Here is a 13,628-nt window from a genome sequence, read left to right as displayed (position 1 = left end):
GAGGCCCTGACGCGGGGGAGTGAGAGAGCGGGAGCGGGGGGAGGACGAAGGCGCGGGGAGGCGGCGGCCTGTGCTGTATGTCAGATCGTGGGATCCGGCGAGGCGGAGACGGCGGAGGAGACTACGGACACGGTCAGCTCGCGAACCCGCTCCAATGGCCTCAGCTCAGGAAAAGGCGGCGCTCTGCTGCGGGGGCCCCGCGCGCGATGCCCCCAGGGCGGCGATCGCCGCGCCCGGGAAGGCGGTCTCCATGTCCGCGGCCGCCGCCGGCGGTTCCGCTGCCGGGGGCGGCGCCGTGATGGACGACATCGCGTCCGCGGCCCAGCCCACTACCGCCAAGGCCTCCTCTAAAGGTATACACGAGAAACCCGGGGATCGCCACCTCCCTTTTTTCCCTCTCTCTCCCCGCCTCTCACTCTCTCTCCATCGGGTTGGATCATGCGACTGATTTGCGAGGGACGAGGGTGTATGATCGATTTGTGTGAGCGGGCGCGGTCGATCGGGTCATGGGAAATGGGTGCCGTGCGGTGCATGGATGGCGAAGGCTGGGTAAGGCACGTGACGGTGTTTGTGTCGATCACGATTTCTCGTGGGGTCATATGCGACTGTGTGGGAATGCAACCCAGTAGCGGTGGGATCTGTATAGAGTGCGTAGCTCTCCACTCCCCGTTTGCATGCAAGCGCAGAGATGAAGAAGGATCAGCCAATTATTGTTCTAGGACCAGATTTGAGATGCAGCTAGGAACTAAAACCAAAATGCGATTTATGCAATTATTCACATAGTTCTGGTATGTATGCAATCGGGGTATGCAGATCGCCATGCATTGTTTTGTAGCAGGGGCATTGTGCATCAGCATCATCCTATTAGATCTTTTAGACTTTTAGTGACATACTAATCGACCATATCAACAATATTTTTTGTGGTTTACAGTATCTTATTTAGGCAACCTGATAATTGAATAGTTGGGGCATGACGTGCTGTTGTCTGCCTACTGTGGGCTGTGCTGTCACAAACATTTCAAGTTTTTGTTTTGTTGTTCGCTATTCTGGCTTTTGTGCTCGATAGTTGATAGTTGTTGGGTGCTTGAACTTTTTCTCTGATCATTAGTAGCAGTGATCATTTTGTTTTCCACTCACTTTTTGGTTGATGCTGAGGTTTCGTATAGGGAAAGCTGTGAAAGTGTGAGGGATATATATATATAATGATGTTACTTGTTAATTGACAATAGATGGACCAAAAAGCTTCTTGATTATTTGGGTGATGGGGCCAACACAGTTTTTTTTTTTAACTTTGGCATTCACATTTTCTAGATGCGCCACTAGGCACCATGGACAAGCTGATCAGAATATCTGATCTGCCTGGCCCGCAGAGTGGGCGGTGAACATATCTCATTGTAGTAGTGTTTGTCGGGGGCTGCTAATCATGCACAATAATTTATCGGGCTCGGTTGGCAATGGACATTCTTAAAGCAGTGTTTGTGGGGAAAGTTACGGCTAAGCTCCCATGCATCATTATCTGCACCGTCCAACTGCATCATTTTGCAGTGTGTGCGCGTTGAACACTCGATAGTTGTCTGATGAGACCCATTCTAGCTGGTCTTTCAAGTTCATCTTACTCTCAAAGATTTGTAGTTTTTGGTGGTGTCTGACAGGATCGGAATATGTAATATAAACCAAAATTATCATTAAATATCAGACAAATCATTCTTGCCCATCTCTTCCATTTAGGAAATTGACAAGCACCCAGTTTCGTTTTGGCTGAACAGATATCTTCACGAAAAAACATTTGGAAAAGGACATAATTTAACCTTAGCCCATCTCTTCGGTTTAGGAAATTGACAAGCACCCTGTTTCATTTTGTCTGAACAGATTCGTGAAAAAAACATTTGGAAACGGCCATAGTTTAATCTGATCGTAAGAAATGTCTACGTTTCAGCTGTCAAACATTAATTTTTGTATTATCTAGTGAGAGTTGTACATAATGGATGCTATTATTATGTGCTTTGTCTAATTAAATAACATGTTTTCTGATTTAGTCTACACAATTGTTGTTTGGTAAAAACGATGTGTATTTTCATATCTATGTTTATATTATTTCTTCTAACTAAGAACCTGCAAGAAGGAGCGTTAGTGGATGGAACAATATTATAAGACTTGCATTCATGCAGTATGGTCCATGTCAGTGCAGTTTTTTAGTTGCTTATAGGAGAGAGGTCAACAACAGCCATTTCTCTATCAAGTGCCCCTTTTGCCATCCTGATATGCACATGGAGCATGGTGCTCTTGACCTGCCAAATTTTCTATTATGAATGCTTGACCTATGTCATTGAAGAGTCATGTATATCTGTTGCTCTATGATTGGTGTATGTGCCTTACATGTTAAAATTTGTTGGAAGTTATTTGAGTCAGTCCACTAGGGATCAACTATTATAGTAGTTTGAAATGTATGCCTTGTCTTAGCTGAACTATATCATACTATTCATTCCATTCCTAATGTTCTGCTCGGTGAAAAACAATGCAGGGATACCCATAATGACGAGAGCTCAAAGATTCCACCCTTTGGACCCATTATCTGCTGCCGAAATTGCAGTGGCTGTTGCAACTGTAAGAGCCGCTGGAAAATCTCCTGAGGTTTGTCAACAAGAATCTTTCTGATACTTCTCCCTGTACAACATTGAAAAATGATTTGACAAGCAGCATCCTAAAATTATAGGAACGTGACAGCATGCGTTTTGTTGAAGCTGTGCTACTGGAACCAGAAAAGAATGTTGTAGCATTAGCCGATGCCTACTTTTTCCCGCCGTTCCAACCATCACTGCTCCCTAGAACCAAAGGCTCTGCCGTCATTCCGAGCAGGTTACCTCCCAGGAGGGCTAAGCTTGTTGTCTACAATAGACATTCAAATGAGACTACCATTTGGATAGTAGAACTATCTGAAGTGCATGCAGCTACTAGAGGTGGACATCACAGAGGGAAGGTGATATCATCTGAACTTGTTCCAGATGTACAGCCTGCAATGGTAAGCCTACTTAATTTGTTTAAGTTTCAGCGTCTCAAATTCCAATTGTTAATCTGCGAACCAGTTACTCCATATAATAGTATGCAATGATATGCAACCATTATACCACTAATGATTGCTGCCGGACAACTGTTCTTTAGTTCTCCAATATTTGCGCCTACGCATCTGCCAGAACAGTCTCTTTTGACATCCTTTTGATCCTTAGGCAGCATTTAGTTTGAAATATTTTCTTGCGATTTTTTAATTATTATATATCACAGGATGCTATGGAATATGCTGAGTGTGAAGCTACTGTCAAAAATTATCCTCCATTTGTTGAAGCTATGAAGAAAAGAGGTGTGGACGACATGGAACTTGTCATGGTAGATGCCTGGTAAGCTAGCTGCCGAAATTTTATTCCATCGCGTTTTCTATTGTCGGTTATCTTTCAGCTTACATCATCATGTTATTTGATTTGAACTTCGCTCATAAACCGTCAGGTGTGCTGGCTACTACAGTGATGCTGATGCTCCCAGTCGCAGACTTGCCAGGCCTCTAATCTTTTGCCGAACTGAGAGTGATAGTCCCATGGAGAATGGTTATGCTCGTCCTGTGGAAGGGATCCATGTTGTTGTTGATATGCAGAATAATATTGTCATAGAGTTTGAAGACAGGAAGTTTGTTCCACTGCCCCCACCAGATCATTTGAGAAACTACACTCCTGGAGAAACTAGAGGTGGTGTTGATCGAAGTGATGTGAAACCTCTTATTATCAATCAGCCTGAGGGCCCAAGCTTCCGTATTAATGGCTATTTTGTGGAATGGCAGAAGGTACATGGTTGCTTAATGTTTAACCTATCATACCAGTATTAAAAAAACTTGTCACCTAGAGTTATTAACACTTCTAATGGTGTTGAGCAGTGGAATTTCCGTATTGGCTTCACCCCTAAAGAGGGTTTGGTCATCTACTCTGTTGCATATGTTGATGGTAGCCGTGGACGTAGACCTATAGCTCATAGGCTGAGCTTTGTTGAGATGGTTGTTCCTTATGGAGACCCAAGTGAACCACATTATCGCAAAAATGCTTTCGATGCTGGAGAAGATGGACTTGGCAAAAATGCTCATTCTCTTAAGAAGGTCATTTGCTCAGTTCTAGGCATTTTTTCTCTTTTATCAGTTTGAGTCTCATCTGACTATATTCTCTATCTTTTTTGCGTGTATAGGGGTGTGATTGCTTGGGTTACATCAAGTATTTTGATGCACACTTCACGAACTTTACCGGTCATGTGGAGACAATTGAGAACTGTGTGTGTCTCCACGAGGAGGACCATGGAATCCTTTGGAAACACCAAGATTGGAGAACTGGTTTAGCAGAAGTTAGGCGATCAAGGAGGCTCACGGTGTCGTTTATCTGCACAGTTGCCAACTATGAATATGGTTTTTACTGGCACTTTTATCAGGTAACTATAACTATTTCGAATAGACTTTGAGATTTAGTAAATTAATATTTTGAATCCAGCTCTTCTATTGAATGGCATGATGCATCTATGTTCTATGATTTATTTATTGTAATGTAACTATTAGTTTTTTCCTTGGTTATAGGATGGTAAGATAGAAGCTGAAGTAAAACTTACTGGAATTCTGAGTTTGGGAGCTCTGATGCCTGGGGAATCAAGGAAATATGGTACAACTATTGCTCCTAGTCTGTATGCACCTGTCCACCAGCATTTCTTTGTTGCCCGTATGGACATGGCTGTTGATTGCAAACCTAACGAAGCTCATAATCAGGTGGGTCCCTTTTTACGCATTTTCTTATTATCAAAATGCCATGAGAAACTAGTTCAAGAAATGGACCACTGCATGCATCTCTAAATGGAAGTTGATTGCTAGCTTCATGCCTTTTGACTATACTGGCCTTGTAGAATAACTTTGTATTCCTTTTGTACAATGCACCCTTCAATATTTGCATAGTGCATTTGACGTGCTTGTTTCTATCACAGGTGGTTGAAGTGAATGTCAAAGTCGAAAGTGCAGGCACAAATAATGTGCACAACAATGCTTTCTATGCTGAAGAAAAAATACTGAAATCCGAGTTGCAAGCAATGAGAGATTGTGACCCTTCATCTGCGCGACATTGGATTGTAAGAGCACATACGTACATGCTTGTTTGTTCTCTTCTTTTTATCATGTCATTGTCAATTATTCATGGCAACACATCAAATTATAATCATCCATGATAACAGACCATATCTCATTGTGCATAACTGCAAATGTTACTTCAGAATTTTCTGTCATCAAGCAGCTGCATCTCTCCTGATTTTCTTTAGTGTTCATGTCAGCAATGACATACCAGTTGCACAAGAAGCATGTCAAATGTTATCGACACCATGTTCACACCTCTCAGCAAAGCACTTTATTTTTTGTTTGGGAGCCTTGGGGCAGCTGATCATACTGCTTTTCTTCCATGTTTCTTGTTTGCATCTTGATCAGGTTAGGAACACAAGGGCTGTAAATCGTACCGGACAACCAACTGGTTTCAGACTCGTGCCTGGTTCAAACTGTTTGCCATTTGCTCTGCCCGAGGCAAAGTTTCTTCGAAGAGCAGGGTTCCTAAAGCACAATCTTTGGGTGACACCATACAAGAGCGATGAGAAGTTTCCTGGAGGGGAGTTCCCCAACCAGAATCCACGTCTTCACGAGGGTTTGGCTACTTGGGTGAAGAAGGATAGACCCTTGGAGGAAACTGACATCGTCCTCTGGTACACATTTGCCTTGCACGCTGATATCCAGCATTGTTTCTTCAGTTTGCAGTTCGCGATCCTTACAACTGAATTTTGCATCTGTAGGTATGTATTTGGGCTCACCCACATCCCAAGGCTTGAAGACTGGCCGGTCATGCCGGTGGAACGCATCGGCTTCATGCTCATGGTACCACAGTTTGAGCCTTTCAAAATCCTCCTTCTGTAGTAGTTTTGATTCCAGAGATGAAATCGCCGCGTTCTGTCATTACTTCACGATCTCAGCTCAATGTACGCTTGTTTTCTCCTTTGCAGCCACATGGATTCTTCAACTGCTCGCCTGCTGTTGACGTGCCTCCTGGCACTTCTGATGCCGCCGATGTCAAGGAAGCAGAGTCGCCTAAAGCCATCCAGAACGGCAGCCTTGTTTCCAAGCTCTGAAGCTTCGCGGCTCCTCAAAAGAACAAACTGGCAATAAAAGTTATCTTCTCGTGGTCTGTTTCGTTTTCTGTAATATGTTTGTTTTGCTGCTCTGAATGATTGTGAATGTTAAGCTGCACTAGTAGCATCTAATAATGTCTGGACTGGCATAATGCCTGTATAAATAGAAGTGTGTTGCCCTTTGGGGGCAATGGTTGCCATGTCATCGATCATTTGCTGGACTGGCGCACTGCATGTCGGCGTCCACCTGGTGGAGGAGGTGGTGGTTGGCCTCCGCCTCTGAATGGATGGAGTCGAGGATGGCTTGCTGCTCTGCCACCTCCTCCGTTTGGGCCATCTCAAACTCTGCCAACGCCTTGGGCATGGCGAAGCTCGCAGCTGGATCCGCCTTGCTTGTGTCCTCCTTTGGAGTCCTCCTCCTGCGGCTTTGGCTAGTCCGGAGGTAGGCCGACCATGATCCGGGCATCGTGTCTAGCCTTGATTTGCTCAAGTGAGCTCGAGCCGCCGCTTCAGCATGGGCATGGTGTACGTAGTGATCTAACACCTCGGCATGGCTAGCGGCAAACGAATTGGAATGTGGGAGCGGCGAAGGAGTGAGCATGGCGTAGGTAGTGATCCAGCACCTCGGCATGGCTAGCGGTGGACAAATTGGAATGTGGTGGCGGTGGAGGGGAGAGGGGTATGGGGGTCTATAGGGTTTGGGTGCTGATGGCGTCCAACATAAATAGGCGGACTAGGGTCCTTGGGTGGCGTGCCAGAGCGGCAACACGCGACGCCATCAAGAATCGGACAAGACGCCTATCGGCCCGATGACTTTTTGACTATTTTCCACATGGGCAGTCTTTTTTTAGGGGTGCATAGGTCCTAGCAGTCCGACGTAATAACGATTCGGTACAATTGATAGAATTGTCTTTTGTTTTTTTTTGACAGCAAATAAACTTTATTTCTCAAATAATAGACAAGTCGTTTACAATAGCCTGAGAAATAAAGTCAGGGGTAAAATCTTCCCAAAGATGAGAGGATCTACTAAGGGAAGAATGCTTTGCTAGGAGATCAGCAACCTCGTTCACTTCCCTAAAACAGTGTAGGTAGGACACTGATGCAAAATCGGTACAGATTTGCTTGCCGTCCATCACCACGGCTGCGTCATTACCATTGTAAATCTCTTGTTGGTCAAAAGCCTGTACAGCATTCAGGTTATCTGACTCCAAGATGAGAGAGTTACAGCCAATGTGTTGCGCTAGCCAAGCCCCGTTTATGATGGCTTGTATTTCCGCTGATTCGGCGGTGATCACATGTGGAATGAACCACGCCGCGGCTGCAACGAACTCTCCTCTGTCATCTCGAGCAATCGCGCCCACTGCACCTGACATAGTTTCAGTACTAAACGAGGCATCAACGTTAATCTTCACCCATCCTCTAGGTGGTTTCCTCCACATCTGCTCTCGTTTTCTATCTGGTATATTAGTTTTTGAAGCTCGGAAGAAGTTTGTACACAGTACCTTGATAGTAGTAGCAGTACGCTCCGGGGACGTTATACTTTCCCCCTTGACAAGCTGTCTTCTCTGCCACCAAATATACCACGCTGCAACTGCAAATAATTCTGCTTTTGGCAATCCGTCCGCACTATCTTGGGCTCTTTGCAGTATTTCCATCGTTATCGAACCCGACCGGTCTTCGGCGATAGCTTTCTTGATGTCTTCTGATAGTCCCAGTTCTTCCCAGATTTTCATCGCTCTCTGGCAACTGAAGAGGCAATGTTGGATGTCCTCTAACCCAATCTTACAAACCGGACACTGTGCGGACGTAGGGATGTGACGCCCAGCAAGAATACCCAAACAGGGCAGTACACCTTTTAGACATTTCCAAACAAAGTGCTTTACTTTGCCAGGGATAGCCAGGCTCCATATTAGTTTCCAGATGGGGTTTATACTGGTGCTTCCCTGCCCATCCGGGTGCTGCCAATGGCGTCCATATTGATGCTCAAACTCAACATGATAGGCCGATCTTACTGTAAATGATCCTGAGCGTGTATCATTCCATGCGACGAAATCCTCCATCACTTCAACCCGTAAGGGAATAAGAATTGTCTTTTGTTACTAAGACTCTTAGCTAAAAGTAACTGTTCTTTTCAATTTCCTCCTTTTAACTCGCAATTATCCTATGTGGCACTGATAGAATTGTCTTGCTTGTTACTCCCTCCGTCTCTGAATTCTAGTTTTTGTCTTGAGTCAAAATTTAGAACTTTGATCACCTTTAGGAAAAAGTAAAAGCATTTATGTCGTTAAATGTACTTTGATAATATATCAATTTGATGTCATATATATTACTACTATTTTCTATAAAATTGGTCAAAATTTTAAAACTTTGACTTAGAACAAATGCTAGATGTACATTTATTCACAGACAGAGGGAGTACTAAAAGACTCGTAGCTAAAAGAAACTGTTATTTTCAATTTCCCCTTTTTCTCACAATTATCCTAGGTGGCATTGTTAAGGTAGCATCGTGTAGCGACGACACTCACACGTTTCTCCAACATTTCCCAAATCTTGCTCATCATGCTGGGTTCTATTGACAAGACATAAGTACATTTGCAAGCATATTATTTATCTTCAACATTTCCTCAATCACCAAAACAAAGATGCGATGCAATTCTAGTTTGCATCATTCCTTTCAACTGTGATACAGCACTATACACCTTTCACACATTTGGTGACTAAAGAGTAGTACTAGCACCCAATCGTTTCTACTTATCACAAAGATGCAATTGTTCAGTCTTCAGGTCAGCTGAACCAAAGCTTTTCTTGGGCTGTACTATACAGTTTTACCCAGCATTCCACTACTTTGTGTCCCTCATCGCCATTTGACCAACTTCCCCGTCACAATCTGTAATGATAGGATTTACAAGCAAGCCAAGGCAAAGGACATGAAGATGATTTTGATGTACTCCCTCCGTCCGGAATTAGTTGACGCTCAAACGGATGTATCTAGACGTATTTCAGAGCTAGGTACATCCGTTTGAATGTCAACTAATTCCGGACGGAGGAAGTAGATGCGTACATGCCCACTTGGCCCTTTGGGAAGCGCCTGATTTGGAAATGATGTAGTTAATGGCCAGCCCCATAAAGGGGTTGTTAGTGTTTGGTAGGAGCCATCTGCTCATCTTCTGGCAGAGAGAGATTTCGGTCGCCATTTATCAGCATCTGAAAGGGCACGTTGGGCATTCGCAGGAGAGAGTGATTCAAGTATTACATCTCTCATATGTGAGGCGGCACTTTCTCCATGGCGTGTTGCCAGCTCTAGATACATAAGAGACCTGATCTTGTCTCCTGCCTAAACAACATAAGCATCATCATTAAAAGGATGTAACAAGAAGATACATGTAATGCATGACTTAAACACTGAAGAGCCAGTCATTATAGTGTTACAGACAGTGCATCTGACCTTTCTTTTTAGAGAAAAAAATAAAGATAAGAATGGTTGGCATATCATAAAGATTATGTGTGTCAATGGCCCAGCTTGTTTACAATGCTGACCTTCATTACCAGTGCAGGCACTGTATCATGGTTGTTTGTTCTCAATTTTCCTTAATCCAACCATCTTGACAAAGATATTATATACTGCTGCTTTCGTTTCTGTCTACCTAGGTCTCTTTTTGTGAGAATATATCTATGCCAAACTAAACCAACATCAAAATGGGGTGGTTTGGTGTAGGTCCTAGGTAGAAAGTCAACTGCTCCTTGCTGCTACAATTGTATGCAGCCTGAGGACTTCCAAACTAAAAGAACAAAGCATCACACAGTGGGCAACAATTATGCATTGATAAATGTAGTGGCACACAATGCAGGATGGCAGGAAAAAATAAATACATACAATGAACGCATCATTTCTTCACAAGAAAACCATTCCAAAATGAAAATATGTAATCAGTTTAAGATAATAGTTCAGATATGTAATACATGCATTCCCGAGGAATAAAAGGAAAAGGGATGACATACCGCACAGAGTTTAATACCAGACTCATAAAGAGCCTTTCTGTGACCACAATCAGCAGCTAGTTGCAGCCACTTCTTTGCACGCACTGGATCCGGTGTAAACCCTTCACCAAAGCCATAACACAAGGAAACATTATACATGGCTCGTACATTCCCTCCTTCTGCAGCTCGTAAGTACCACTTTGCCTGCATTTACAAGTTTCTGTCAGTTTGAAATGTAAAGGTAAGAACCTTAACATAATTGCTACGGAGGGTAATCTTGTATCGACCAGCTCCTGTATTATGAGGGATCCGGGTGATATAATCCTGATAACCTTGGTAGGGTGTCAAGATCAATGAATCAGTTCTCTAAGCGAAGTTCAACAACTAAAAGCATGAAAGCACAACAAATCAGCTTCAAAATCCTCACAGAGCCAAAAATAAGAACACCTATACGCTGTCTAATGCAGAACTAGTTCACACATGAGATGCGCTACCAATAAATCCTAGAGAGACTAGATATCAAAACAGTGAAACTGGTTCCACTTGTAAGTATCAGGAGTAACTAATTACTTTGATCTGGGGAAAAAAAATGAAAATCACAGCTGTGTAACACAGAGCTGGTATCTTACAGCTTCCCGTTGATTACGCTTGATTCCTTTTCCATTCTGCAAGCAGAGGGCTAGGTTGTACTGGGCACGAACATTGCCTGCGGATGCAGCTGGATAAAACCATCTAACAGCTTCCTCGGCCTGGGGTGGATCAGCTGTAGTGTAAAGAGATTTGGCAACATTGTCAATTCTGAATTTCTAATGCTCCGAGATGAAGAGTTTGATTGAAAACAAGTTGGTAAAATACATAAAAGGTATTTCCTCTGCGAGTTAGGTATTTATCACTCTTTAGAGGTTATAATCAGACTGAAAGAACCTGAGACTTTACTTAAAAGGCCAGCAGAACCCCAGAGTTTTTTTAACACTTAAACTCCTTTTATTAACTAGCGATCACAGTAGCATCAAATACAAGCAAAGGGGTAATAATAGGCACTAGGGGCATCATCAAACCAAGTACTAAGAGAAGAAAACCTAGCCATTCTAGCCAACTCATGCGCTACGGCATTTCCTTCCCCATGACAGTGCTCGAAATGGGCCTGAATAAGATCCCGAGACATATGGTAGCAGTTATCAAAGATTGCAGCCGCCGGTCCTGAGAAATTGCCACCGCCATTCATTGCGTTGATCACGTCATTACTATCGGAGTTTATGATCAACCGGGAGCAGAGCCCCAGAGTTTACCTAAAAGACACAGCAGAAGGCAAACGCCACAGCCAGAACAATCAATAATTCCCCCTATAAAAGATCGTCTCGGACTGTGCGGTAAACAAATCTAATCATGCCTGCCAATCTAGGATAGTATGGGACCAGACAAATTCGTCCTAATAAGATTGTATACTAACCATTTTGCTACCAGCTCGAACAACCCTCCAAGAAAGGAAATATAGGCCAAATCTACGATACCTTCGAGGTAGGACACTCCGAGATTGCACATGCCGACAGGGTGTCCCAGCTCCGACGCCGCCTGGTAGTACCCCACCGCCTCCTCCCGTTGCCCCTCCTCCCAGCACATCAGCCCGGCGTCCACCATGGCAGCCGCGGACCCCAGCCTCGCCGCCCGCTTGAAGAGACCCAGCGCGCTCTGCCTCGCCGCCTCGCGCCTCTCGCCGTCGAGTCCGGCGGGAACGGCGGAGCCGTGCTTGAGGCGGCGCCCGTGCGCGTGCAGCGCCGCCGCCTCGCGGAGCGGCTGCAGCGCGTCTCGCCACGAGCGGCACGCACGGCTGGCGGCCGAGACGTCGGCGGCGCCGGCCGCGGACAGCGCCCGGTGGAGGAGCTCCGGCGGGAGGGACTCGAAGTCCGCGCCGGAGCAGACGGGGGCGTTCTTGGGCGGGGGAGCCGGCGGCTCCGGCTTGGGCTTCTTGGAGTGGCGGCGGCGCCGGCGGCGGTGGGGGTCCGAGGACGCGCGGAGCCGGGAGGAGAAGGGCGCCGGCGAGGGGTTGGGCGGCGGCCAGGTGCGGCTCGCGGCGTCCATGAGGGGATGGGGACGCGTTCAGCCGCCCGGCGTTCGGGGGAAAGCGGTTTGGAAGGACGGGATTGCGAGGGTGGGGTGTGCACCAGCACCAGTGCGGTGGCCGGGGAGGTCAATGGATTGCGGTTGGGTTAAGCCGGTTTGGTCTTGATGACCGGTGGGGCCCGCGTCGAAGCGGCCACGTAATTGGCGCGCTGACAGTGACACGTCGCGGTCGGCTGCCAAGGTTTCATTTCTTTAGGAATTTTTGAGGAGTCCATTACCCACCTACGTTTGGACAAGTTGCGAACAAAAATAATCTGATTAACGTGATCCCGAGCCGTCCAATCTTTAGAGGAGAAACCCCTCTCTACTTGAAACATCTCTTTTAAATAAGTTTGCAACATCAAAAACATCTTCAGCGCGAACACAACTCAAGCCGGCAGTCAGGTCAGTTTTGGCCGGGTCAACGTCTACCAGACCCGTCCGCCCGAGACCCACGCCCCTCCCCATGGGTCTGGATGTTAACAACCTAGTACTGTATTGCCTCAACTAGTAAGCATTCAGAGATTACAAGCTACTTGTGAAGGAATTGGAAGCTATTTAACGGAGTTCAGGAGGAGACAAGGGAAGAAAGCGAGGGAGAGGAGAGGAGACGCATGCCTCGCCATCCAAAAGCCAAAGCCTATTTGTCCAGCCCACCCATTCCGTGGTCCTTCCTAGTCATTTTATAGTGCCTGATCCTACTACCATCTTGGTTGGGCCTCTTGCGACGATGATGGCCCACCGAGTGAAGGTAAGGGTCGTTGACAATCCCTCCCCCATAAGATTCCACTTGCCCTCAAGTCGATGTTGTATAGCGCCACCAGGATCCCATGGTCAACGTGAATTTGACGTCGGTTGAAGAAGTGAAGGCTTATCGAGGAAGACATCTATGTGAGCTTGGTTGATGATGATGACTTGAGCCATGACATTTCTTCGTTCACTAAAGGCCACTTCCCACACGTCAGTGCCATGCATATATTGCTCTCAACTGAACACCGAACACTTAGATCACATAGCACTAGAAGTCTCAACGGTGCCCGTGTCATAGAAATCTTTTGTCTGGTTTGATTATCAAGAGATAAGGGCTCAAAGTCGATGGACCATGGCACCCAAGCGATCATCCAAATCATCAGGCGATTGAACTCAAACGCCAGTTGTATAAAGCAACTGTCATAGGAATCAGATGGATGAGAAGTTGCAGTGCACCATGTCGATGGCAGAACACTTAGCGATGATTCTACTGGCAATCATGTTGAAACCAGATATCTTCAGCACAAGTGAAAAGGAGAAGGTATTTTTTGCACTACAACAGGTACTTTGGCAAAGAACATACCACTTGGGTTATTGTTGGAGATCCATGATGAAAATTCTTC

The 13,628-nt window shown here is 45.5% G+C and overlaps 2 protein-coding genes across 2 annotated transcripts; one reads left to right on the top strand and one right to left on the bottom strand.

Annotated features, from left to right (window-relative positions):
• The first annotated feature begins 6 nt into the window (after positions 1 to 6).
• On the top strand, positions 7 to 6,377 carry LOC119355470 (copper methylamine oxidase-like). Its single transcript, XM_037622273.1, has 12 exons — positions 7 to 353; positions 2,522 to 2,631; positions 2,714 to 3,019; positions 3,280 to 3,392; positions 3,499 to 3,829; positions 3,920 to 4,135; positions 4,222 to 4,458; positions 4,601 to 4,786; positions 4,999 to 5,139; positions 5,489 to 5,757; positions 5,845 to 5,926; positions 6,052 to 6,377. The coding sequence occupies exons 1-12, from the start codon at positions 155 to 157 to the stop codon at positions 6,175 to 6,177; spliced, it is 2,316 nt and encodes a 771-aa protein (XP_037478170.1). The 5' UTR covers positions 7 to 154; the 3' UTR covers positions 6,178 to 6,377.
• Positions 6,378 to 8,749: 2,372 nt separating this feature from the next.
• LOC119355469 (F-box protein At1g70590-like) lies at positions 8,750 to 12,312 on the bottom strand. The gene is made up of 4 exons (XM_037622272.1): positions 11,667 to 12,312; positions 10,785 to 10,918; positions 10,177 to 10,359; positions 8,750 to 9,511 (listed from the first exon to the last, which is right to left on the bottom strand). Exons 1-4 carry the CDS (start codon positions 12,232 to 12,234, stop codon positions 9,338 to 9,340), a joined length of 1,059 nt encoding a protein of 352 aa, XP_037478169.1. The 5' UTR covers positions 12,235 to 12,312; the 3' UTR covers positions 8,750 to 9,337.
• Positions 12,313 to 13,628: the final 1,316 nt, after the last annotated feature.

This window comes from Triticum dicoccoides, chromosome 2A (assembly GCF_002162155.2).
Source record: "Triticum dicoccoides isolate Atlit2015 ecotype Zavitan chromosome 2A, WEW_v2.0, whole genome shotgun sequence".
NCBI lineage: Eukaryota > Viridiplantae > Streptophyta > Magnoliopsida > Poales > Poaceae > Triticum > Triticum dicoccoides.
This window is presented reverse-complemented; position numbering and strand designations above follow the sequence as displayed.